Source organism: Bolinopsis microptera, chromosome 6 (assembly GCF_026151205.1).
Source record: "Bolinopsis microptera isolate Bmic1 chromosome 6, MBARI_Bmic_1.0, whole genome shotgun sequence".
Lineage (NCBI taxonomy): Eukaryota > Metazoa > Ctenophora > Tentaculata > Lobata > Bolinopsidae > Bolinopsis > Bolinopsis microptera.
Window position 1 is genome coordinate 9,810,408 of NC_087077.1, and position 27,006 is coordinate 9,837,413.

At 40.5% G+C, this 27,006-nt stretch overlaps 1 protein-coding gene across 1 annotated transcript; it reads right to left on the minus strand.

The window, feature by feature from the left end:
- Nucleotides 1-3,064: 3,064 nt before the first annotated feature.
- On the minus strand, nt 3,065-25,784 carry LOC134817379 (uncharacterized). The gene is made up of 43 exons (XM_063826517.1): nt 25,693-25,784; nt 25,544-25,589; nt 25,095-25,236; nt 24,576-24,856; nt 24,294-24,407; nt 23,861-24,043; nt 23,543-23,725; nt 23,259-23,347; nt 22,903-23,068; nt 22,460-22,602; nt 22,164-22,272; nt 21,747-21,878; nt 20,425-20,547; nt 18,966-19,148; nt 18,748-18,849; nt 18,515-18,616; nt 18,160-18,333; nt 17,890-17,984; nt 17,629-17,764; nt 17,373-17,522; nt 16,932-17,183; nt 16,567-16,745; nt 16,267-16,414; nt 15,927-16,091; nt 11,922-12,051; nt 10,751-10,842; nt 10,585-10,630; nt 10,146-10,306; nt 9,866-9,978; nt 9,573-9,729; nt 9,260-9,412; nt 8,645-8,770; nt 7,778-8,014; nt 7,381-7,629; nt 6,768-6,881; nt 6,451-6,565; nt 6,251-6,330; nt 5,859-6,101; nt 5,111-5,248; nt 4,734-4,826; nt 3,841-3,951; nt 3,331-3,447; nt 3,065-3,220 (listed from the first exon to the last, which is right to left on the minus strand). The coding sequence occupies exons 1-43, from the start codon at nt 25,708-25,710 to the stop codon at nt 3,180-3,182; spliced, it is 5,931 nt and encodes a 1,976-aa protein (XP_063682587.1). The 5' UTR covers nt 25,711-25,784; the 3' UTR covers nt 3,065-3,179.
- Between the last annotated feature and the right edge of the window lie 1,222 nt (nt 25,785-27,006).

A 27,006-nucleotide genomic window follows, 5' to 3' on the forward strand; every position in this document is an offset into this window, starting at 1 on the left:
ATTTTCCATGGACCAAAATGTGTCGATGAGTTCTTGGAAGCCCTTGATTTACTGTATGAGCGTATGAGACCTTGGTTGGAGATGAATAAGCCAATGGAGAAGGTAGACCAGGCTACCTTGGATCGTCTCGACGCTGATCCGAATTGTGTTATTTGTGAACATAAACATATTGCAGAAAAGCATCTTGATCATTGTCATTACACCGGTAAAGTGTTAGGTTATACTCACCCACTATGTAACCTGGAGCGTCAAACACCAAAGTATTTACCGATTTTCTTCAATCTTAAAGGTTACGACTCACACATGATTATTGAAGGCATTGCAGATCGCTTTGACGATCCATGGGATATCAATGTTATCCCCAAGTCCATGGAATCATATACAGCACTCATGACTAAAAAGTTCAGATTGATTGACTCATGTGCTCACCTAAACTCCTCTCTAGAAAAACTAGTGTCTTATCTTCATTCGTCAGGACCTGCAGTGTGCAGCCTTTAAACCTGCACAAGACTTCCTTCAGCAGAAGTGTGGCTCTGTGGACCCTGAGAAACTAGAGCTCCTTCTTCGCAAAGGGGTGTATCCCTACTCCTACTTCACCTCCTTCGAGAACTTTGAGGAGACTGAACTACCTCCCATTACGGCTTTATACAATGACCTGACCGATGAACCCCTCTCGTTGGGAAACTACCCTCTGTCAACTATTCTGACCTATATGCTCAGCCAAGAAAGGCTCATCACTCTGTCGAGGAAATTGCCCCTGATGATGGCAATGTCATCTTTGAAAGTTGCCTTGTTAGAGTCCTGAGGATTGTTCAACGTCAAGGTAAAGAGGCAACGTACAATACAGTTAAGGTCAAGCAAGAGATGGGCTATTGGCTACGCACATTCCGCTTTAACATCTTCTCCTCTCATCCTCTATACAACACGATCAAGGAGGATATGAAGCTGGACGTCAAGGTAATTTTATTTGATTCTTATTCGCATTAGAAATAAATATTATTATAACAATTATTCTATATCTTACCTTTTATTAAATAATAATTGATTAATTAACATTTCTTCAGGTAAAACATTTCTCCAGATTCTACAAGAAGCTGATTAATGCTAGAGAATACTCATTTGACACCTGCAACATATGCTTCATATGGAGTGCTCTTGCAACGAGGAGCCGGCAAATCACCTCATTGGATGCTGGGAACTGGTAAAGGTCGTCACGTCTCCCTTAATAAGAACATGACTCTACTTCAATAAGGACGATGTAATATTCTGTCACGTCGTGTTCGCCAAGAACCTGGACGGAGTTGGACTAAAGGCCAATGAGTTTTACTACCTGGATGGGTGGCAGAAGACGGATACTCGCAGAAATTGCCTCATCATTTATGAGAGCATACCAGCAGATATTTAATTTCCATTCAATTAATGTAGCTCTTATTATCTTAAACATGATTTGCATCATCTGTTTAGATGATATCGTAATAGAGGGGGTCGCGTTCTCTAAGGAGTGCAGACATAGATTTTGCTATAAATGCATACGCCAGAGGATTCGGGAGAATCATGACACTTGTTGCCCCATATGTTTGGGAACTGTAAAGACTCTGCAGAAAATACACACTGCTACTGGGGAAATGTTTGGAAAGCTGAAACGAGTGAAGATAGTGTTTTCAGAAAACGGAGAGCTCCCGGTGCAGGGCTTCGGAACCTTGGATCACATCGAATATTTATGGAAGAAGCGGGTGAGAAAATTGCAAAGACGCCGACTCGTACGATGCTCCGTTATCCATCAGCGTGTTGAGAATGTAACAAAAACATCTGATAGTCTACCTGTGTAGGGCTACCTAGAGCCACCTTCTGTTCTTTATTTACAAAATGATTATTATATTCTCTCATTATTTTATTTACAATTTATAAAGTTACTTTTCTCCGAAACTCTTAGTTTTTCTCTTCTAATTAAAATTATTAGACCCCATAACCCTAATGGGCTATATCCAGATCAATTAGGGTTAATCCAGCAACTCCAATTCAAACTCACTATCATGCCCAGCTACTCTGGAAACCAATTAGCCCTTTTTTACACACAATAACTCAAGACCATATAACACGGAAACTTTTTACACATCTAGACCACAACACAAACCTTATTAGGAATATAGTAGCACACAGCTAGGATAGGCTAGGGTTAGCGCACCCGGAAAGCTCACTCTTTACACAGCTACCTTACAAGACATTTTTGTGGCGGACCAATTTGCGACGACCGAAATTTTGGCGGTCCGAAAATATGGCGAAATTGAACAAAAACCGTCACATTTCGGACGTCACAGAAAATAAGGGAATTTTTCATCATTTTGTTTTCTGACACAAAGGAAATTCAAAATTTTCTAAAAATCGGTAAAATCATGTTGAAACAAAATGAAACTTATAAATCGATTTCTTCATCTTCCTCTAAGGGGTCCGGCTCGACTCTTTCAGTTTCACTTATTGAGTTTGGTATTAAATTGTTTATCTTGACTTAGTCTCTTATAAGACGTTTATGTTAGCACATAAATGTAATTTATTGTAAATTTAAAACGTATTACTTGACATCAAATTCATCATGGAATATTGTGTTTATTTGTCCCACCATCATATCACTAACTTTTCAAGAACAAAATGAATCAATGAAGCCACAATTATTGGAATAAGCTAAAAATAATGCGACGGATTCTATTACGACGACCGAAATTTTGGCGGTCCGAAAATATGGCGAAATTTCGGGAAAACCGTCGCATTTCGTACGTTATAAAAAAGTCTTGTAAGGTACCTAGGGTTAACCCGGAAACCGATTAGCCCTTTTTTTACACAATTTCTATGTCAGATTTTCAAATCACCCTATTTCCGCCTGAAATCCATTGTGCACAAGCTGTGCGATAGGAGACATAGTCAGTGATTCGTGGGGCCACTTGTCATTTGTGGTAAAGTTTTTGGTCGGCTTACAAGACTTTCTTTTATCGCAGTAATAATTTGGGTATGTGCAGATTTGATTGATTTCTGATACAAAATGATTTTTGATAAAAAATGATAAAGACAGTTTTAAAGTATAATATCAACCAAAATTGCATAATAATTCGAGAAAGTTCAATCTTTCATCCATAAGAGGAGCTTTACAGGTCACGGTCTTTTCTACAGTGATGGAGAAGGCATCATTACATGAACTCTTGTTCGAAGTAGTTGTAATGTGTGTCCTCTGAAAGATACGAGTTTTAATATTTAGAGTTATTCAGTAAAATGCCAAGTTCACGCAATACCGATGAATAAATGTGCAATAATTTCTGTTTCAATAATATGTCAACTTACCGCAATCCTGTTTGACCCAGGACTTCTCTCCAGACGAACTGACGGACGGAGTAGAACTAGTTCTGAGGGAGTGCTGTCCGCTGGATCCTGATCTTGTCACTCCACCACACTTTGCACCTGCCACAGAGACCAGTTATTAGTAGAGTTAGTTGCCACAGAGACCAGTTATAAGTAGAGTTAGTTGCCACAGAGACCAGTTATTAGTTAGTTGCCACAGAGGCGAGTTAGCAGCTGGGACATCTTGTTTAAAGGTTTAACTACTTTTGGTGCTATTTTAGGAAATCTCGGTATCTATAATTGTTCACAAGGCTGGGATTGCTTTGGTGACCCTCGTCGTTTCCTCGAGGACACTCTGCTTCATTTTCCCGTGTCCTGCACTTTATGCTTTCACAGTCATGTTAAAGTTGTGGTTTACTTTATGTTTTCGGGTTTAACGAAGGTTAAAACTTTGAAATTGGACTAGCTGAGGATTACTTCTGAAGTTAAATAACTAGAATTAAGTTGTCATACCCAATCTGCTGCACGCCTGTTGAGCTGAAGCAAGACTGGCGTAGTAACCATGTCCAGGAACTGAACCAGAGAGGTATTTGCCAGCGTAGTACTGATAGTCACACATACGATCTGGGGAGATGAACGTTTTATCATTTTTGCTATACCATGTATACAATGAATGAAGCTTGAAAAATTCAGCTTTACACTTTATAAGTACTAATATGTAACATTATTGGGGACAAGATTGTTAAAAGGGTATACGTGATAAACTAAGATTAGTGTCAATGTCATCTATTTGTTAAGTAGTAGATTCGTTTCCAACTGAACCAATCCAAGCTTGACGCTACAGAGTAGCAACTGGTAATTATATATATTAGCCAAATTCTTAAAACATTGCAATTCTTAAATATTGACAATTTAATGGTTTGCGGGTTCTAGCTCTGGAAGCATTGTTGCGTTCAAATCTAAATCACACTAATGTTTTAAATACGATGATCACCTGCACTTTTATTATGGTGAAATTTTAATCAGAATTCTCTCGATCAAATTCAAAACAAAATCTGGATTGCTAAATTGTCCGAATCGAACAGAAAAGGTAGCTGAACAAAAACAACCACTTTAGCTTGCTAAAAGGTATAATAACCCAAGCAGTCTACCATATTAGCATATAATAAAAGCATTTTTTTGGATAAAACTTTCGTAGCAGTTAGCAGTACAGCTGGGCGTTCATCATGAGGCTGGCCCAAAGCGCCAAAACTGCTACCTTTAGTGGGGATAAAGTAAAACCAGTGATCACTTCCTACATCATCTTCACAATGGTACTGCAGCAGGTTAGTTCCTGGTGTAATGTCCGACCAGCCTAGATCATAGAAGTGTTAGTGGCAAAAGGTGTTAGTGGTAAAAGGTGTTACCTTGAGTTGGGATGAAATAGAACCAGTGATCACTGGTACCGTCATCTTCACAATAGTTTTGTTGCAGGTTTGTGCCGGGGAGAGGTGCAGAACCTGAACCACAGTTAGGTGAAGTAACTAATTCATATATAAAATTAAAATTGCCTGGAGAATGTTATCTGAATCCAGGTGGGCTGAAATCTGAACAGTTACAAACGATTGTGGTTTAAATTTTTTATTCGTTTTCGTGATAGCAACTTTAAGCGAACAAGATTTCAATTAAGACCGACAAAAAAACTGGAATTCAGTTTCTATACGAAACTATAAATTTGAAAGTTGAAAACACATCAACATCTAACACCATCCAAAAACTAAGGATAACATGTCTCAAAGAATACCTGGCGCATCTATACACTGGTGAGTGTCCTTGTTCTTGAGTCTGAAAGCACAGCTGTCAAACTTGCTCCACTGCACCTCCCATTTCTGATCTGTTCCCATGTTGTATTGACAAGTCCACATGTTCAGGTTGGTGTTAGCTGAGGAGACAGACTATTTAGTGTTAGCTGAGGAGACATACTATTTAGTGTTAGCTGAGGAGACATACTATTTAGTTTTAGCTGAGGAGACAGACTATTTAGTGTTAGCTGAGGAGACATACTATTTAGTGTTAGCTGAGGAGACAGACTATTTAGTGTTAGCTGAGGAGACAGACTATTTAGTGTTAGCTGAGGAGACAGACTATTTAGTGTTAGCTGAGGAGACAGAATATTTAGTGTTAGCTGAGGAGACAGACTATTTAGTGTTAGCTGAGGAGACAGAATATTTAGTGTTAGCTGAGGAAACAGACTATTTAATGTTAGCTGAGGAGACAGACTATTTGGTGTTATCTGAGGAGACAGACTATTTAGTGTTAGCTGAGGAGACAGACTATTTAGTGTTAGCTGAGGAGACAGACTATTTAGTGTTAGCTGAGGAGACAGACTATTTAGTGTTAGCTGAGGAGACAGACTATTTAGAGCTGGGATGTGAAGGTTCCATGCAATTATCTACTATTAGCACAAAAGATTCCTCTGTAATAAAGTTTGGTTAAAAAGTTTATTCAACGTGAGAAAGGTCAATAAAAATATGAACAGCTCAAAAACTTACGGTTAGTGCTCTTGTAACCCAGCACATTGACACAATAGTTAGTCCTCTTGTTGATAATATACCCGTCACTATTCATCTTGAACACATGATCAGTTGCACTCTTGTGGGGCACCTCGCAGTTGTGGAGCTGAACGTTATCTCCCATACTGCTGTGAGGGGAGCCTGCCACGTCCATACAGAGTCCTGAGTTCTTGGCCAGGAATCGTCCCCAGATTCCTGAAGCTGGGTCTCCACAATCTTGTTCTGAGGTGGAGGTGGTTAATGTGTTGTGGATAAGTCGGATATACAAATAAATTGATCGGAACTTTAGAGAGAGAGGTTAGTTTCAGAAGTTGTAAATACGCAATAGTTGAAATATAAAAATTGATAATGACATCATTGTTGACTCTCACCGCATTTGTCAACAGCACAGGTCTTCTTAGCTCCACTCTTGTAACACCAAGGCTTATGGAGACCAGAGTTCGCTGTGTTTCTATGAAGGGATCATATTAGTACTTAGTATAAACACTATTAGTAAAGTAAGTTGTACTAATTCTAAAAACAGTGGGAATTAAGACAGTATTTAAACACAGTTCATAACTTGAGTACTAACTTGCAGATATTGGTGCTAGTTCCAGGCCAGTTGTCACAAGTCTGCCCGTCCTCAGTGGTGGAGACTGTTCCCATGTAGGTCTGACCTTCCTCCAGGTAGCAATCAACATCATTAGCTGAGAGAAACATTCATATCATGTTCAATTATCAGAAACATTATCATATAGATGCAACCTTACCGTTTTTAAATTCATTGTTTAAACTCATTCTCAGTAACAAAAATGTCTTACTCTAAATGTAAAACGTTGAGGCACCCTGTACTTATAAAATATTCACTAAAACTCACAGCATAAGGTACAAATATTCGATAAAACTCACAGCACTTAGGAACATCGCAGTACTCCCACCTAGTACTGGCATCTGTTGTGTAGCACCAGGGTCCCCCAGAAGCATTAGTAGGGTTTCTGCAGAAGTTGTGGTTCCCTATACTTCCTGAGATCAACTTGGTTAAAGGCAATAGTGTGTTTAAATGTAGATTATTATAGGGAGAAGCAGCGTATGTCAATATATAATTGAAGGCGCAACGGTGTTGTAAAAACCGACTCGGATTTTGTTAGCAGGCCGTAAACTGCGCATCAAAGTTTTCTTTTGGTCATTGCAGCAGTAGCAGTAGCAGTAGCAGTAGCAAAATCTTCTAAACTTTTAGCAGGTTCGGCATCTGTAGACAGAGCAGTTGATGTTTGTAGCCTGTACGCTGTAGCTGCGGCTGTTTTAGACAATGCAAAACAGCAGATATATATACAGGTGGGAACAGTGCTGATATCCAAGCATTTGGACTTCTAAGATCGACTCAAGAATTCGCCTCTTTTGGTGGGCTGATGGGATAATAAAAAGGACCATGCCATTATATCTAAGCAAATTTTGCGTTGCATCATTCAGGGAAATGATTTTCTTTTCGATGAAAAAAGATTTTTCAGCTGAAGCAACTCACCAAAGTCGTCTCCAATAAGACAATCAGCTCTGATACTAGAATAATTGCTGTCACCACTGGGTCCATTCTCACCCTCAACCTTGTGCTTTAGCCAACAATTCCTATCACGTTTACTGAATGTTATAGACTTGCACTGAGGCTCTGCCATACATCTACCCGCGCATTCCTCTATATCCTTAGTTCTCATGTCTCTTATATCAGCACCCCAGAAATTAGTGTTCAAACTCACACAGGAGTTCACAGATCCTCCTGGGAAGGTAGGAAGTGTAGGAAGTGTAGGAGCCACTTTACCAGGAACATCATGATAAATGGAATGATGCAACTTTATTAGAGGAGTTGAATGACCAGCATTATTTTAGTGAATCGAATGAAACTGGCTTCAAGTTCGATTACTAACCTTTAACACAAGCAATGTTAAGACTGTGAACTGAGCTGTGATCACTTTTCCCATTCTCACCAAACTCCTTCCTCTTCAACCAGCAATACTTATCAGTTGCATGGTAAGTTATGGACTTACAGCCAGATCTAGACTTGCACCTCATAGCACACTCCTCCACATTTACAACATTAAAACTCTCTATATCAGCCCCCCAGAAGTCGGTATACGAATGCAAGCAAGCAGACACTGTTCCCCCTGAAATATGTTCCAGTCTCAAAACTCAGCTCAGAAGTTGAAGAGGAAGGTAGGTTCTACGTGGGTTGGGTTGGGTGGTCCTGTCCTCTATAATCTCATTTCATATCCACATACCAGAACCTTCCTTCCTCTTAACAGCGTATAAAATAGTACAGCTGGAGTAACAGCAGCCTGTATAATATGTACCACTACAAGGAGGATTGGGGCAGTGTTTGTAGGAGTCACCCTGGCAGCACGTGCTACCAAAGGAGATGGGACCTCCATCACAGGTGGCACCAGCAGGACCATAGTGCTTCTCGCGGGAGTATTTGCAGCAGTAGTCACCGTTTAGGTAGACGTGAGGGTGGGAGGAGGGGCAAGAGCCTACAGCGTTGAGAAGAGTGGAGGATGAGAAATTGAATTTCATGAGCTTTTTTAAATAGGATACATACAGTTTTAGAAAGGTAGTCCGGAAAACTACATGCTCTGCTTGAACTATTATTTCAGGTCACAAACAATAAACAGGACCCAATAAACAGCTAATAGATAACGACGTAACACACATACCGTAACTATGACAACATACCACACATACCGTAACTATGACAACATACCACACATACCGTAACTATGACAACATACCACACATACCGTAACTATGTGTATGAGGAGATTGAGAGGACCAGTTCTGACATGTCTTCCCGGATACTGTTGTAGATCTGTAACCGCTGTAACTCTTTCCCAGGTCACGGGGAGCGTAGCAGAACTTGTTCGTTACTGGAAATTTAAAGAATTTAGAAATGTAAAGAATTTAGAGGCTCATTCTTTGTATTTATTGTAAGAAAATGGGAGCTGAAAGCAGGAATTTGAAATAATAAAATTTTTTTAATCAAGACACTAATTTTACTTCGGTGTATTCCAACAGCCACATTGTTACCCAAGTGCCACCAGCCAATTACAGGATGCCGAAGGATTTATTTGGCCAGTGACGGTTAAGGTAGTGTGAACCATACTTTCTTCGCCCGATACTTTGCTGCAATGTGCAGCTCCTCATTTAACCCTCACACCCGATTTCTCGAGTATTCGGCTGAGTATACCGGGGGGCTGCATAGACCACTCAGGATCCTTAGCTGAACGTCAACGACACTCACCCCACGACCAGGCAGACAGTGGGATTCGAACTCGCAACCTCACGATTGTAAAGCTGGCGTTCTAACCAACTGATCAATGAGTTTCTGCTCGGAAATATAAGGATTGATAACTTACTGATTGGTTTGATAGAGTTGACAGTAGGGTTATCATAAGGAATAGTCTGACCATGTTTAACAACTCCCTTCTGGCTTCTATAGTAATCCTTGTCAAACAGTTCCCAGTCTCCTATCTTTGCCACCCATCCGTTCATCCTGTCTTTTACTTGTCCTGAGTTTGTTAATATTTCACCTGTAGTTGCTGCTAGACGATCATCAACAAACTGTATCATTTTAACAAGCCCTATAAAAACGTAAAACAATAAGAAGCCTTATTTTGGCTTATGATAATTTCAATAAGACTTCAGACTGTTTTTGAAGTGAAAACTCACCTAGATCAGGGATCTGAACGTATCTAGCGTACCAGTTCCCGTAGTAGTGACCCTCTAGTTTGGGACCGTAACACTTGTTAGTGTTTGGCTTGTAGGTGGTGTGTCCAGCCGGGCAGTCTTTACAGCTGGTAGCACGGTCTTGAGTCGAGAATGTTCCCTGGAGGAGTTGGCAGAGATGGTTACAAACCTCTTCTGAGAGCCTGTCTGCATTTCTATTTGATTTACTATAATGTACAGTTACATTTTATCGTTTTTGTAACAGTTTCCAGTAATAATATTGGGTGTTTACTTACACGAGGACATATGTTGCAGGAGCCGTTATCAAGGTAGGATCCTGCTCTACAGGGCTTGCAGGGTCTGAAACCTGTTGCAGAGTAGAAGCCAGTGGGACACGGCCTTTCGAGATCTGAAATATTGTGCTATCAGCAGACTGGGTTTAGGATTTAGTTGTCCGTTTAAGTTATGAATTAAGTTATTGTTTTTGTCATTTATTACCAGGAAACAAGGAACTAATTATCGAACAAAAAAATAACAGTACTCCTTAAGAGATTCGTAACAATTCCTCGACCTTACCGACGGTGTAAGCTTTAAGTTCGCATATGGTCAGGACCTTCCCTCCTGATGTAGATGGATGGTGTATGGAGATGTAGCGACCGGTGGTGCTACATTTGATGTGTTTTACACCGGTGATAAAGTCAGCTGATTTCAAATCGTCACCACATACCGGGTCGGAACTGAAATGTCATGATGGATCATGGTCGCTTGGTTGGGGCATGCAAAGTGCAAAGTGCTGACTCTTTCCTCTGTTGGGTCCTGAAGACTTAGCCATCACTACATAATACTAATAGTCGGTCACTTTATGTGATGATTTTTGCTTTAACTTTTCAACTCATACCTTGATTTGGCATGTGATCTAAAAAGTTGTGCAAAGACTTAATTCTGTTGCCGAGCAGAACACAATCAATCCACAGGATAAATAGAAAATGGTATGTTCAGGCTCTAATTTACTTACGAGGATCCTGTGTTTCCCACGTGTACCCTGAATCCATCGATCCTATCTGAAAATTAAAAATTTTGAGTTTCGCAAAGAAAATGAGAAAATGGTACCATGTGGTGGATTATGGTGAAAACTTTAAATCATGGCCAGAAATCTCGTCTGGTAAAAAATATCCACTCACTTCCGCAGCAATCTTTACGGTTGTACACGATCACCTCTTTTACTGGGAATGTGTCTCCTAGATCCACCTTCCACCAGGGGTTCGTCTGTGGTCTGAATTTGGAGATATCATTGTTTTCAATGATTCTGTAGCAAAAGGGGTCAAAATATATAAGATAAGGATAATTAGCCCTCAAATTGAAAGTTTTTCGTCTAGCCATCAAATAGTTTTGAAACTGGCTTCCTCGCTATCACGAGATTTAAATAATTTACAAAGATTTTAATAATTTATAAAACATAATTAGTAGTACTAATTAGTAGTGAATTAGAAGTAATTCGTACACTGTGTGGGTGCACTTCCCATTAAAGAAACTCCCGTCCGTATCCCCGTCTGTCCCGTGGTTCGGGTCTCCGTCCGTGGAGTGAGTAGTGGACTGAGAAGCAGGCTTATCCCGCGCAATGTTGTACGCTGAACACAGAATGGAGTGAGGGGTATCTGAATGAGACCCCTCATCTTGAGACCCCTCATAATGAGACCCCTCACTCTCAGTGAGGGGACTTTAGTCTGCGGGATCCCTCCTCTCAGTCACTACATCAACAACATCGGACCAGCTTAAACCACGGGACAATCGGAGCAATTTCAGGTGAGCATCATTTTTTGAACTTCTTTTTTATCTATCGATCAAGAAACAGCAAAATTGTTTCAGCTTATTGGGCTCAAAAATCACAAAAGATATGGCCTTATTAATAATTTTTAGATAGCATATGCTGATAAAATCCTTACGCAGTGTGAGTGCAAGTGTTCGCGTTATAATCCCCGTTTGTATTTCCGTCAGTCCCGTGGTTAGCGTTAGCGTCCGCTCTACCGTCGTAAGTGGTTGACTGAGAGGCGGACTTATCCCGGACAATGTTGTACGCTGAACACAAAGACAAGTTAGGGATTTTCCCCTACCTTCAGAGTGGTGTATCTAGTCTGCAGGGATCCCAACCTCTCAGTCACAACAACAACACGGGACGGACTGAAACCACGGGACGATAGGAAGTGCGCTAATAGGTGGAATTCAATGGAGCTTTTGTCGCCATTCCCTATCTATTGTTCAATGTCAAGAGACTGTTTAAGTGTTTCCAAGGAGACGCAAATTTAAGCTAAACTTGAAATATGTCCATATTGACGATCAGTAAACAACTCTTACGCAGTGTGAGTGCAACTGTTCCCTGACAAATAGTTCCCGTTGGTATCCCCGTCAGTCCCGTGGTTAGCGTCCGAACCACTGTTGTAAGTAGTGGACTGAGAGGCAGGCTTATCCCGAGCAATGTTGTACGCTAAATGTTAGTTAAATTAGGTGAAATAAAAGTTTAATTTGCAACCATCACTGCAGCGAAAAAATTCAAAACTGTAACCAAACATCAAATATAGAAAACCGCGTTTCTTAGTATTTAGTGTATGCTAGTCAAGCTCTAGTCACGAAGCACGAACGGCAGGGCGTACCGAAAGGTAGAAATGAAACGAGTATATTAAAAAGGATAATTAATTAAATGGAAAAGTAATACAAAGTGAACGTCAACAGATAAAAACTTCCAAGTGTTCGCTCCAATCAATTGACGTGACAAATCACAAATGGTAGTGCTCAGTAACACTGGCTACCGTCAATTTGAATCCCTTAAAATGATTAAGGGGCAACTAAGAAGTGAGCTCTCCACTTCCGGCTCTCCGGGTATACTCTCAAAACTCGTCACGCCATACTGCGTGACGGCACAACGCATTTGCTTGCACCACGTGACACGCTGTCTCGCCAATGAGCACTCCACTAGCAGTCACCCTGTGTCCGCGAGGACCAACCACAGGTCTGGCTGTTAGTCAGGTGCAAAGTGAGCGGACGGCTCGTTACAGACAGTTAGTCTGACAGTAGTTCTGCCAGCCAACCGACTTACACTCAAAATGTGTAACTCCCAAATACGAACATATAAAAACATTGGTTATTATATAATACCCGGAAACACATACTAAATTCTACGTCCCTTAAACGTTATGCTAAACTAAGATATCCTAAAAGATATCTCTAAATACCATATTACAACATCTCTACCCAAAAAATTTTTTCGAATATTTTAAAACAATAAAATAATCGCCCTATTCAAAATTTAAATTTTAATGCTCCCACGCATCAAAAGTCCAAAACTTAAAAATAAGTCAAGTCTCAAAATAAAATACACGGCCCTAACCCTGTGCATTAAATTTAAATCCTCAAAATCCTAAAGTTAAAACTGAAATTGACTTCCACAAATCTTTCAAAACTTTCAAATACTTCCCTCTTGCACCAAGTTGTAGAGTCCTAGGTGTCGAGTCTTCCTCATCTGATAGAGATGTATCTGAATCTCTAAAACGTCCTTGACAAGCAAACAAAGAAGTCAAAATAAATTCGAAAGTATCTACGTTTCCACCACTAAAGCAGCCTTGAGCGAGTCGTGTTGAGAGTAAAGATCCTATTATCCCTATCAGTACTGTTCTGAAAGATACACGTGTTATACCCAAGTAAGGTACTAAATTACTGCTAAGTACTAAATGGAAAGTTTAGCTAAGTGCGTAAGATATTACTGTACTGAGACTAGATTCCAAAGTAAGTGAACTTCCCTGTCAGGGATTCTCCCCGTCTTCTACTGGCTTAAATACCTCAAGAGATCCTTGACCAAACTAACTTTCTCGTACCCCAAACGGTCGGGTTGTCTCCGCTCCTCAGGTCTCCTAGTGTTATATCTACGCTCCTCCCTCGGAGGGCTCTGTCTTCTTAGATCCACAGGAGAAAGCGATCCTGTTGTGTCAATGTCGTGCCCCACTGTATCATATGACCTAGAACTGCTATGACCCATCGTTCCTTCACTAACAACCGGACTCGATGATCTTCTAGCGGCCGATCTCTCTCTAGCTGGAGTGAAGAATTCTGCAGAATTATCAACTGTTTCTACACTATCGCCTGAGGGAATGTTATGTGTGAGAGGTGTTACCGTACGAAAACTAGGATTTATAGAATTCAGATCTAGTTGAGCAGGTCTATTAACAGCCCTAGGAGTTGAACTAAAACTAGGTTGCTTGTAAATGCTAGCTGCACCATCCTTCTCCAGACGAAACTTCTTCGGATGAACCTCTCTTCTCCTCACAACTGGTGCTCTTCTCAGTTGAAAATCTGTCTCCTCTTCACTATTACTATCGGAATAATCTACAAATCGCTCCGATGAGTCCGTCTTTAACTCAGCTCCACTGCTCTTAACCTTATTGTAAATGTATGCCTGAGGTGGCTTACTTGCTGTACACAAGACCCCTCTCTCTAGAGAGCTTACATCTCTAGTAACCGCTGAAACATTTTCCACCGCATCAACTGCTCCCGCAACTACTGATGCCTTCTCTGTAGTATCAGCCTGAGTAAGACTACAATTGCAATGGTGGCTATCAACTTCAGGCGTAATCTGAACAACGTTTACTGTGCTATGGTCATCACTAAACTTCTCATCAAACAAGAACCCCGGAATCATACTATCCTCAACACTCAACTCATTGCAAGATTCCTCGATCATATTACTGCAATCATCCTTAACCACTGTCTCGCTGCTAACCGGTACCTGCAGCCTCTTAAACAGTATCGGGTGTTTACATCTATAATGTTCACGTGTCACCCGGTTTACTCCCTCTAAAGCAGCTTCAAGACTAAAAGTGCAACTGCTACCAATGCTCGCTACATTTTCTCGAGATTTACCATAACCCTGGTATTTATAGCGGTTAAATCCACCACACTTCTGGTTTCTCTTCCCCGAGATATGCTTCATGGTAAAAGTACAGTTAGCAAGCTCCTGAAACTTCCTGATGACAGAAGACGACACCTTTGAAAATCTCATTACAATCTCATAAATACGTGTGTTTTTGACCGCGGGTGACCTCCTCTTAAATCTAGGGCCACCCTTTAGAAGTTTAAAGGCACCTGACTGTTAGGTCTATACACTCTGTTCCAACTCTGTTGGCCATACCCACTCTGATATGAAGACCCTCTGTCTTGATATCTACCTCTATTACCAGCTAATCTGCTCGGACAGTTCCTCTGAAAATGTCCAATATCACCACACTCCCAACAACCTTCCAACTGATGGCGAACGTTACGATCATCATTTCTCATGGTAGCTTAATCTCACAAATACGAGCTATCTATCTAGATTTAACTGTACTGCGAAGCTTACAAACGGCTGTAAAACTGGGTGCTCGTTAAAACGATAGCACTGAACTGGAATATACAGGTACCACAAAATGCGTAGCAACACTTACCAATTCTAGTAGGAAGTACTCAAGATCTAGAACAACCTCCAACGTAATTCTTCTGAACTGCGACGTACACCGAACTTAGCTTAGCAAATGACAACGTTAGGATCTAATCGAAACTATACTGAATATAGGTGATACTAGAAGGATCACGAGCAAAAATAGCAACACTAAAAGTGGCCTCCAGATATAGAAAACTGAGTTTCCTCTGTATTTAGTGTATGCTAGTCAAGCTCTAGTCACGAAGCACGAACGGCAGGGCGTACCGAAAGGTAGAAATGAAACGAGTATATTAAAAAGGATAATTAATTAAATGGAAAAGTAATACAAAGTGAACGTCAACAGATAAAAACTTCCAAGTGTTCGCTCCAATCAATTGACGTGACAAATCACAAATGGTAGTGCTCAGTAACACTGGCTACCGTCAATTTGAATCCCTTAAAATGATTAAGGGGCAACTAAGAAGTGAGCTCTCCACTTCCGGCTCTCCGGGTATACTCTCAAAACTCGTCACGCCATACTGCGTGACGGCACAACGCATTTGCTTGCACCACGTGACACGCTGTCTCGCCAATGAGCACTCCACTAGCAGTCACCCTGTGTCCGCGAGGACCAACCACAGGTCTGGCTGTTAGTCAGGTGCAAAGTGAGCGGACGGCTCGTTACAGACAGTTAGTCTGACAGTAGTTCTGCCAGCCAACCGACTTACACTCAAAATGTGTAACTCCCAAATACGAACATATAAAAACATTGGTTATTATATAATACCCGGAAACACATACTAAATTCTACGTCCCTTAAACGTTATGCTAAACTAAGATATCCTAAAAGATATCTCTAAATACCATATTACAACACAAAGAAGTATTTGACATTTTAACTGAACAATACTCACGATCGCACTCTGATTTATCAGAGTTGGGTCTGGTCCCCTTCTCACAGGCCTCACACTCTACCTGTCCCACGTCAGTGTTAATACTGTCGTCACAGACCTTGCACGCTGCTGCTCCTGTTACGTCACTGTAAGTACCGATGGGACAGAGGGTACAACTTGTTTCTCCTGTTACAGTGTCCATCATTATACAAAATTCCTTTTTGTTTTTGGCATTAAAATAACTGCAGGTGGGAAATGACAATTTGAGAGTTTTCTAAAATGATGACTGTGTGCAACAGTAATTTACTCTCACATCATGAAAATAACAACATCAAATCTGGATATTATAAGTTTCTGATACCTTGATCATCAGCGTAAGATCCTTTATCACACGGTGTGCAGGATGTAGACTTCCTCTTGTTAGAGTAACTACCAGCGTTACACTGGCTACAGTCAGAGCCTCCAGCGGAGCCGGAGTAACTTCCTGCTGAGCAATCTACACATGAAATCTGAAAGTGAGGTCAATTCTGTCAAAAGGGTCTGAAACAGTGAGACGTCTGAGGGTTGGATTTTTTAAAGATTGGGAACGCCACTTTCAACTATAGTTAAATTTGGAAAGCACAAACTTGCGAACTATTTTTTAGAAAAACATTGGAATTACCATTCCCGTTTTGCTAGCGACAGACCCAGCCGGGCAGTCTGTGCAGGAAACACTGCCGTTAGTAGCAGCGAACTGGCCCATTGGACACAGGGTACAGGAAACAGTTCCAGTGCTGGCAGAGTAACTACCCTCTGGGCAGGGAGAGCAATCTTCTTGACCGGTGATGTCTGAGTAGTGACCTGGGGTGGTGCGGTATTAGATCAATTGCAATATTTTGCTAACATGTAAAGTCAGTAGGGACTAAATATCATAGCATAATGTTGGACAAAAAGAGGAATCAAAAGCTAAATAAGAATGATACGAAAGCGTAATCGACTAAAAATCACTTTAAATTTGCACTAGGAAGAGACAATTACAAAACTCACCAGAAGGACAAAGATCGCAGGAAGTAGCTCCCTCGTCCTCGCCATAACTCCCCTTAGCACAGTCCTTACAAGCAGTCTGTCCAGTAAGATCCTGGTAGCTACCAACAGAGCACATGTCACACTGAGCAGCACCAGGTGAGGAGCTGACGGAGCCAGCAGCACAGAGTACACAAGATGAGGAACCCTCAGGGCTGTAGGATCCAGCAGCGCAGGAGGAGCAGGATGAGGCTCCTGCAGAGTCAGAGAAGGTACCTGGTGATGGGAGTTGTGATTATGTCTAATTCTCGTAAAAAGGATATTTGTTAGTTTATCGGATTATTATAGAGGGGATGATTCTGTCGAATCAAATTGCTTCAAGCTGTCACACTCCAAACAGAACACTCTCATTTCCAAAATATCAAAAAAGTTACAAACCGACTTCTTCCTTTTATAAAACAGTACCTGCGGCACATTTGGAACAGGATGGACTCCCCAGACTGTCAGAGTATGTCCCAACAGGGCACACTTTACAGGAGCCAGAACCCTGGTCAGAGTATTCACCAGCAGCACATAAAGAACACGAACTGGACCCTGTACTGTCAGCATACGATCCTGGAGGAGAAGAAATATTTAGGAGATGAGAGATTAAGTTGTTGTAAACCGAACTTATATCCTTTACTTACCATATTCCTAGAAACATTTTTGTTAAAATCAAAACCTGCAGGACACAGATCACAATCATCAGATCCTGTTGCTTCAGCGAACTCTCCGACAGCACAAGCATCACATTTAGTCAGACCGGTAACCCCAGCAAAGTGTCCCACTGGACAATCATTACAAGAGTCAGACTCAACCTGAAGCATTAGCTAAAATGAGGCAACTGATTCAATTCATAAATATAAGTTAGGAATGAGGAAATAGAAAACAATATGAAAATCCTTAAAACCATGTCCCTGAAGTTGCCTGTATTATGTTCTACCTTATTGCCATATTGACCAGCAGGACAGGGACTGCAAACAGCACTGCCCGGTACAGAGAAGTGACCAATATCACATGCTACACATGACGTTGTAGCTGAGAGAGGAGTGAGGGTTTAATGAGAATTACAGACTTTTTCAGTACATGCGATGAATCGGCTAAATAAAGAATACAGGCCGGTGGCCTGCAACAACTATACCTCGAAATGACATGTTTACAGTCAGAGTTTTGTTCAACAATTGATTCTTAACAAAACCCTGATATTTCTCACCATTATCAGAAGCGAATCTACCAGCCGGGCAATCAGTACACTTCTCTTGTCCAGTTTGGTAAGCAAAGCTCCCTGGTTCACACGGCTGACACATGGCACTGCCCTCCTCGTCAGCAAAGTACCCTGCTTTACAGTTGGTACAGTGGTGAGATCCATCCTCCTCCGCATGCGTTCCTGGGGTTGTGTGTTGGTGTTAAGTTAGTAATATATTCTAACAATTACTACAAATTATCAAATGATTGTCAACAAATAATACAATCGACATTTTAGTTGTCGTTCTGTTCCGCGGCAGAACTGGACAATTCTAATAAATATAAAACCTCGCCTCAATAGAAACTGTTAGCTTGGTACGAACCTTTAGGACAAGGATGACACTTGTCTCCGCTAGAGTCAGAGTTGTGGTGACCGCTAGGACAGTCATGACATACAATATTACCAGTGGAGTTAGCGAACGTTCCTGTGGAGTAGCAGGTTAAGTGAGTATTTAGTTTCTTCTCTGTGACTCAGGGATAATATAGATAAGACACAAGATATTTCGTTGTGTTTTAAGTCCAGTTATCTTTAAATAACACGTGTTTTAGAGTATACCTGGAGGACAATCAGTACAGTAAGGGCTTCTCTCGTACATGTTGTAGGTTCCTTTGGGACATTCGTCACAGATGCTAGCTCCCATCTTCGAAGCAAAGCTTCCTGTAGGGACACAAAAAATCTTTTAAAGGAAACATATAGTTGTGTGGTTAACGCTGTGATATCCGGGAAAGTTGGATCAATTTGTGTTCCTGATTTCTAAAATAATTGAAACCCACCCTTGGGGCAGGATTCACAAGAATCAGATCCGGTCTCGTCGTTGAACATTCCAGGTTGGCAGTCCATACAGTACTGCAGTCCAGGTCTAGTGTTAAACTTTCCAGCTGGACATTCCTCGCATACCTCCTGTCCTCCCTTGTCAGTGTAACTTCCCGTGTCACAGTCGTGGCACTTGAATAAGCCTGAAGGAAGAGGGTTGGTTCATAATTATAATATGAATGATGAGCGGAGATATGAGTGAAAACGCGCTTCTGTTTGCTAGCAGAGAAAAGTATTTGGTATTAAATAATAAACTTGTATACACAGGATCTGAGTGAGGAACCTTTTTTGAATGGAAACATTATCAAGTGCCATAATCCTGGAGTTAACTCAGATCCCTTACCAAGATCCTGCATCTACTCCAGACCACTTGCTATTAATAAAATCCATTTCTTTGCGCTCATTCACAAGTTTTCGTTTGATCTATAGCTCTGTGATAGGACAAAAGCTATTTGTCTCGAATGCTTGACACCTCGATTCGAAAGATCAAGCTTTAGCTCCCTATCGTCACAAAATAAAGGTGTTGACTCACTCGCATTGATAAAGGTTGAGAAAAAGAGATAAGAAAACAATTCTTGTCGGGAAAGTGCTAAAAATCGAACTCCGCGAAACAAAAGGATGGCATACGATGGCTACTGTATAAAAAGGAAGAATTGGACGGATCAAAATAGTTTGATTTGTTCGAGATACAGATTAAGTGACTAATAATGATGTTTTCTATACTGTTACTAATCTCGTTCGTGTTACTATTCGAAGAAATGGATACTACCGGAGCCTATCCAATCTGGCATAAAGCTCTCAAAAAGTGGCAGCAAGACAACGGGGCCTCTGGAGACAGTGAGGAGGTGATCAACTCGGAGCAAAAGTTCAACAACCTCGAGGAGAACGGCGAACGCAGATAAATAAGACTTTTCGGGAATATTCGTGAATATTTGTAATTTTTCGAGAAAATTCAAAATATTTGTAATAACTCGGAAATATTTGGAAATATTCGTCTATGACATTAGCATTATTAAATTGATGTTTATATTTGACAACCTTTGGAGAGCAATTAAACTTGCATTTTTAAATGATATTGAATGTCTGATGATACATTTTGAGGTTTGCTGCCCTCACATGCAATGATTAACCAATTTTACTGTCTTCAATGCACAAAATAGTGAAATATCTGATTTAATCAAAAAATTGCAAAAAGAAATAGATCCAAACCATATCCAAACTCCTATTTCCTAACCATAATCCTGATGCTATGATCCTAGACCCCTTATACCATACTTCTCAACCCATCTTCCCAAAACCTTACGGTAAGGGGCACAAATTACTCCGTTCCCAAAATTCTTCAATAAAAGAAAGATTGTTATATATTATAACTTAAAACGCTACTGCCGAAATAGAGACACAGAACCCTATGTTAAAAACCTGTAGTATTAGAGAAAGTTCCAGGAATGCAGTCGAAGCAGACTACAGATCCGGCCTGAGCAGAGTATTTTCCTTCCGGGCACAGCTCGCATTCTTTAGCTCCCATCTTACCGTTAAATGAACCTGAGATGAACGTTAGCAGGTACTTCAAGTTAAAGTGTTTCATGTTATTAGCCTTCTTAGATTCAAAGTGCAAACAAAATATCCTAAAATACGATCTTGAAACTATCGGTTTACGGGTACCTTAATTCCCAAAAATTTGGGCGACCAAAAATTTGAGCGGGCCTCTCGCCCAAATTTTTTGCAGACCAAATTAATTGCATAAATCTTTTCCGTCTGCTAAATTTTTTGCTAACCAAACTTTTGGCATTCGGCCTGTGGCCCTGAAATCTATAGAAAGATGGCTTTTTCTTCATATAATCCAAGTGAAATAATATTTGAAATTTTAGTTTTCTAATCTGTCATTCTTGGCTTGACCAAGTAAAAAGGCTTATATTTTAAATGAATAGAAATAACTGGAATTAGACTTCAAGACCTTTGGTCCGGGTTTACAGTAGTTCGCTACACACAATTATGTACACCTTTGTTTCCCCCAAAGCTAAGCGTATGTGCCGCTTAGTTTGATAGATCATGATGTAAACCTTCTAATTTTCTTCCAAACCTTTCGACCATCTGGTGAGGCGTCATAATGATAATTGTATGTGAAAGGGGTATGATAAGATATGCTGAGTGTAAGTAGACTAAACTATCTGATTGAGAGACTAAATATCACTATTGTATATCTATCATTTTGTACTGTGCCATCATCACTGTATTTTTTAGTAGTTACTGGGCAGATCGTAAATTTCATAATGTGAAACAACTCAGACTACCACCTACATGCTTAAAATTGAAAGCAAAATGACTGGAATAATAAGGAATAATAATGAACTAAGGCAAATCGTAAATTTCATAATGTGAAACAACTCAGACTACCACCTACATGCTTAAAATTGAAAGCAAAATGACTGGAATAATAAGGAATAATAATGAACTAAGGCAAATATCTAACTGAAATTTTAGTGGAAAATCGTTCATTTTTCGAAGAATTTGTGCCCAAATTTTCGGTCGCCCAAATGAGTTCAGATTTTCTGCCCAAATTTTTCGGGCTCAAATAAATTGTGCTCAATATAATGGCACACAAATTTTTGGGAACTAAGGTACCTTACGAGACATATTTATGTTTCGTACCATTTAAATATGTCTCGTAAGGTAATACTTTGAGGCGCATCCCCATTGATCCCCCCTTCGACAGATTCAACCCATAACCATGAATAACTAACCAGGGTGACACATAGTACAGGCAGTGGCATCAGAAGAGTTACTGAAGTGTCCAGCTCCACACATCTTACAAGAGGTAGACCCCATCAGGTCACTGTAGTAACCCTCCGGGCAGGGGGTGCAGGAACTGGCACCTGGGCACATCGGCATAGTTAATTACTAATTAGTAAATTAGTTAATTTGAGTATTGATATAACTCTGTCAAGCAGAAGCCCTGTGTTAAGTATAGTTTACAATTCCAGAGTGGTTGAAAACAATAGCAGTTACTGTATATGGCTGGTTGGGGACTGGCCCTAAGTGCCCACTAATGTTTACTCAAAATATATATGACAATAATATAATCAATCTCATAAAATAATAAATTCAGAATTAAATCTAGATAATAATAATGATTAAGCTAAGTTTGTTTTGTAACTAACCAATGACGTCAGAGTAGAGTCCAGGAGGACACTGTTCACAGTTACCGGCAGGGTTTATGTAACTTCCCTTTCCACAGGCGATACACTTATCACTTCCTGGCGCAGAGATCTGGAGGCCGACAAATTTATACAGAAATTAAAATGTTAGCTTTAGATAATTTGTAATTTTGTATAAAGTATATAAATAGGTCGATATGATTATTCATAGGAAGCAACCCACTCTACCATACACCCGACGCTACATCGGTTAAACTTATTACATTTATAGAGTTATAGGATACCCGTTGCTCTCTGACCTGATCTGAAGGGCAGGGAGTACAAGTATCCACACCACCAGCACTGAAGGTGTTCTCCGGACACGACACACACTTGTTGCTGTCCTGGTGTTGTCCGGCTGGGCAAGCTGTACAGCTGCTGGCTCCATCGTCTGACATGTGACCTGGACATAACAGTATGGTTACTTTTGTTTTTAGTTACCAAGTTGATAATAATAATAATAATAATAAGTTGAAGCAAAGTAAATGGATCAGATATGGATTTCATGTAATTGCTCATTAAACCAAGAGTTTTAAAAACCCAAAAATGCACTTTCATGAATATTTATGAACAGTGACTGTACTCAGTAACTTACATCTGTAGGGGAAAAGTTTCGAATTTTTCGGTGGAATCAGAGAAGTTAAGCAATCAATGTATAGCCGAGAAAAGGGGTTTTGAACTAATTACGGCAGATATGATTTACCTGCCGGGCAAGCATTACAAGACAGAGCCCCGACAGTGTCAGAGTAAGTTCCCTTGGCACAAGGAGTGCAGGTTTCAGCACCGTCAGCACTGGAGTAGGTACCAACCGGGCACTGTTTGCACTTCGCACTTCCCTCCTCGTCAGCGTAGTTGCCAGCTGTACAGGTCTGGGGGAGAGAGGGTGCGTGATAAATTACTTCTATAAAGTAATACTGATTACTGAGTGGGTTGTTAGGGGTTTAGGGGTTTATTGTTTGAATAAGTCACACAAATAGTGAGGCTATTGTGGATTTTACATGACAAGCTTATAATGCGAAGATATCTTATACTACATTAAAATTAATAAACTGGACGTACCTTGCAGTCTGTGTTCTCAGCTCCATCATTAAAATATCCTTTCTTACACAGTTCACACTCCTTTGCAGAGTCTTTCTGGGAGAATGTACCTGTAAGGACGATGTGATTAATGGAAATATCACGTGGAGAATCTTAAAATTGAAATCATCCAATGTTTGAAGAAAATACAGGATACCTTAGTTTGTTCGTAGTTATCACGCACGATGTGTACTAATTCAAACAACACATCACACCTGTGATCCTTTAAGAATCTCACTTTTCAATTCGATTGCTAGAAAGTTTACCTGGTCCACATTTATCACAGCTGTCGCTGCCGTCAACAAGAGAAGCGGTACCAGCAGTGCACTTGAGACAAGCCGCACTGCCAGGAGCCCCGGAGTACTCCCCAGCAGGGCACTGCTGACAGCCTGCAGATCCTGCTGAGGCGCTGTAGCTTCCTGACATGCACTTCACACACGACACTCCTCCTGGTGTGAATCTCGTTACAGTTTCACGACGTTTCGTTCTAACAGAAGTACAAATTCTAAGTAGTACAAATAATGACAGAAATCGGGAAAAAAGTAAACCAAGCCTCGTATGCGAAGTTATCATGCTAGCAGTACCTGTGTCTGCCTGGTATTCTCCAGCTGGGCAAGCTTGGCACGGTTCCAGACCACTAGCGGAGATAGTACCAGGGGTACAGCCGTCTTTACAGTCTGATATAGATCTTGCTCCCGTGTCCACGGTTGTGAGACCATCTGGGCATGCTTGACACGAGGTTGATCCAGGCTGATCCTGGTAGAAACCTGGAAACGTTAATTTTTAAAACTTGAAATAAATAGAATAGCGATCGATATCCTCCCTAAAGCGTCATGAGTGAACCTCAAATGTTATACGTTAGTGCTGAAAGTATTTAAACTAAAAGATTCGATCGTATTTTTGATTCTTAATTAAATCATGAACACGAACCACATCACTATTCACTTCCCCTGCAAGTTTCAGCCGGTATAAGCGACGGTACTAACCTCTAGTTACTACTTCAGTACTCTTACTAACCTCTAGCACAAGGGTTACACTGTGTCTGCCCCTTCTGATCCTGAAAGGAACCTGGACCACAGTCTCTGCAGGGGAAGTTACCGTTCGCGGAGCTCATCCCCTCGTTACATGGTCCTGCAAGGAGGGTTTATCTAAAGTTTGTAGGTTCTCGTAACTGATTTATAGACTTTGAAAAATGTAATTTAATTAATATTCCATCACATTTCTGCAATTCCCGTCATAATCTAGCTCACTGTTTTTTGTTATAAAAGTCGACATAATTATCTGTTATTAATTACAAACCAGCGCAAGGTCCTTTCCACCCGACATAACTTTGACAATACCCAAAGTAATCAGCATCCGAGAACCCAGTGAATACCATGCCGTCATCAAAAGCAACAATAGAGAGACTGCACAGTTCCTTAACCAGCTCACAACTGCTAGTGAACTCCACCAGACTGGTGTCGCACACGGGGGAGGGTGCTACTCCGGTGCAGTCAGGACAGTTCCCTCCACCACCGTCTGTGGGACATTTACCTTTCTGGGATATGTACCCTCCTACTATACCTTGCACTGATAGGTCACTGTAATGGGAGCAGGGTCAGCTAGGTCGCCAGGAAATTGCGAGAAACCTAGACACTTTAGAAAATATTCGGATTGTGCCTAGAAATAACAAGTTCAAGAACCTTATCTAAATCGCCATCCAGTGACCTCGCTGCTAATTCATTTAAACATGACCTGTAAACGAACGCACAAAAAGCTCATTAAATGAACTTTAGTTAAACTGTAGATAAGCTTTATTATTTAAGACATATAACTTACTTGATATCGACATCATCTCCTATGGTTATCATATCCTGATTGCACAGAGCCACGAAGAGTTCACAGTGGGAGTCGTACGTGACCCCATCGATAGCGCAGATCACTTCAGCTGTTCCCCTCCAGTTATCACACGACGGACACCCTGTTAGGGGTTATTAGGTGTTACGAGTACGACACCATGGGGGTGAAACCCGGGGAGGGGGGATAAAACCTGGGGGGGGGGGGGGGGGCTTTTAGTCTTTACTATAAGTGAGATCACTTGTAAGTCATGTGATATTTATATGGGAAATATGAGAAGTAACACCACGTATTACTTTTACTAGAAATAAGTTGAATCATTAAACTTAAAGCTTCCTTGGGGCTTGAACACTGTAATTGTGGTAATGCAAATAATTGTTCATGCTATCAAAGTTGACGAGGCAGTTATTATTTCAAATCTCCGGACTAACCTTGAACCAGGAGAAGGTTGAGGGATAGCAAAACTGCTAATTTGGCCTGAGATTTAAAAATTTGTTTAAAGACGACAAACATTCCGAAAATAACTTTGAAAATGTATCGTGCACACATCATTGAACAGAAGTAAGTCTTAAAATCTTACCAATATAGTCGGAGACATTGTCAATATAATATAATTCTCCAACCAAGTTAAACTCAGCACTTATAAAAATACGACGAAACTTTGTGAATAGAAATCCTACTTTGATTTACAGAACATCCCTCCTTTAACAACCAGGTCTGACAGGTAGGTTAGAGATACCAGACCAGATGTCTAATCAACTCTTGTAACTCTATTGTTATTCAGGCCACCTCCTCTCTTTGAGGCTGTTGTGTCAGTGGAGTTACTGTTAGGGTGTCAGATGGTGGCAAGTGTCATCCTGCATCTTTTCTGTCAAGGTGGAACGCTAACCCAATTGGGCGGTGGGTCGGGGGTCTGTATTGTTAGCAGCCATGTGTGAAGAGGACTTACAGAGAAAACGCTGTCCTTTGACAGGGACTGAAGATTTTAGAGACCCTGTTTGTCACTGTAAATCTCAGGACGTTCCAGCTGTATGCATAATTCTAGCAGAAGTCTACACTTCTTTGAGGAATTAAAGTAAAAAGTCAATAAAATCCAATTTAAGTTTAATACGATCAAATATCAATTATCATAATATTACATTCGATAATATAGAAAGTTAAGATCGAAAAGCCGTACAAAAATGGCAAGAAATTTTAATATATTCGTTTCTATTTGTTTCTATGATCCAGCCAATTATTTACTTGGTATTGGAATGATAAGTGTCGCAACTGCTGCATTTACATAATAATGTCGGCTCGGCTTTCGGAAGCGGGAGCTCTGCCTTCTGAGGTACGTACTAGGTACTACTGCCAACTCATGGCGCTTATTACACGGGCTATAAAAGAGCGTGACCTCTACATTTTCCAGGATAGAACTTAATATTTGTAATTTAATAGATCTTTTCAACTCCGTTTCGTAAAAGTTAAAATGGGAAATTAAGACCTGCGTTAACGGTTACGAATAAATTACTGACTATTTTTGTAATCGAATAAACTGTGTAAGGAATGTTGTGCAAAAATATGATCATGATTATCAAACGTGGTATTATTAATAATACGTGACATGATCTATGATATAAATTCATTACAAACTACACGAGTCACGAACTGTAGAGCTCTGATACGACTGAAACCCGATTTTATTGATAGTAAATATTCTGAAAATCTATGTAAATGATAGATTTCATTGAGCATTCATTATTTAAACGGTCGCCGGTCGCAAATATTTAGCAATAGCATAGGCCATAGGTCCCCTTTTCTTGATATAAAGATATAACTAGATTATACCTCGGTCTCGGTGACGGTCAAGTTTTCTTTGCAGGTTGGGCTTACTCACTTAGTCTACCCAAGCCAC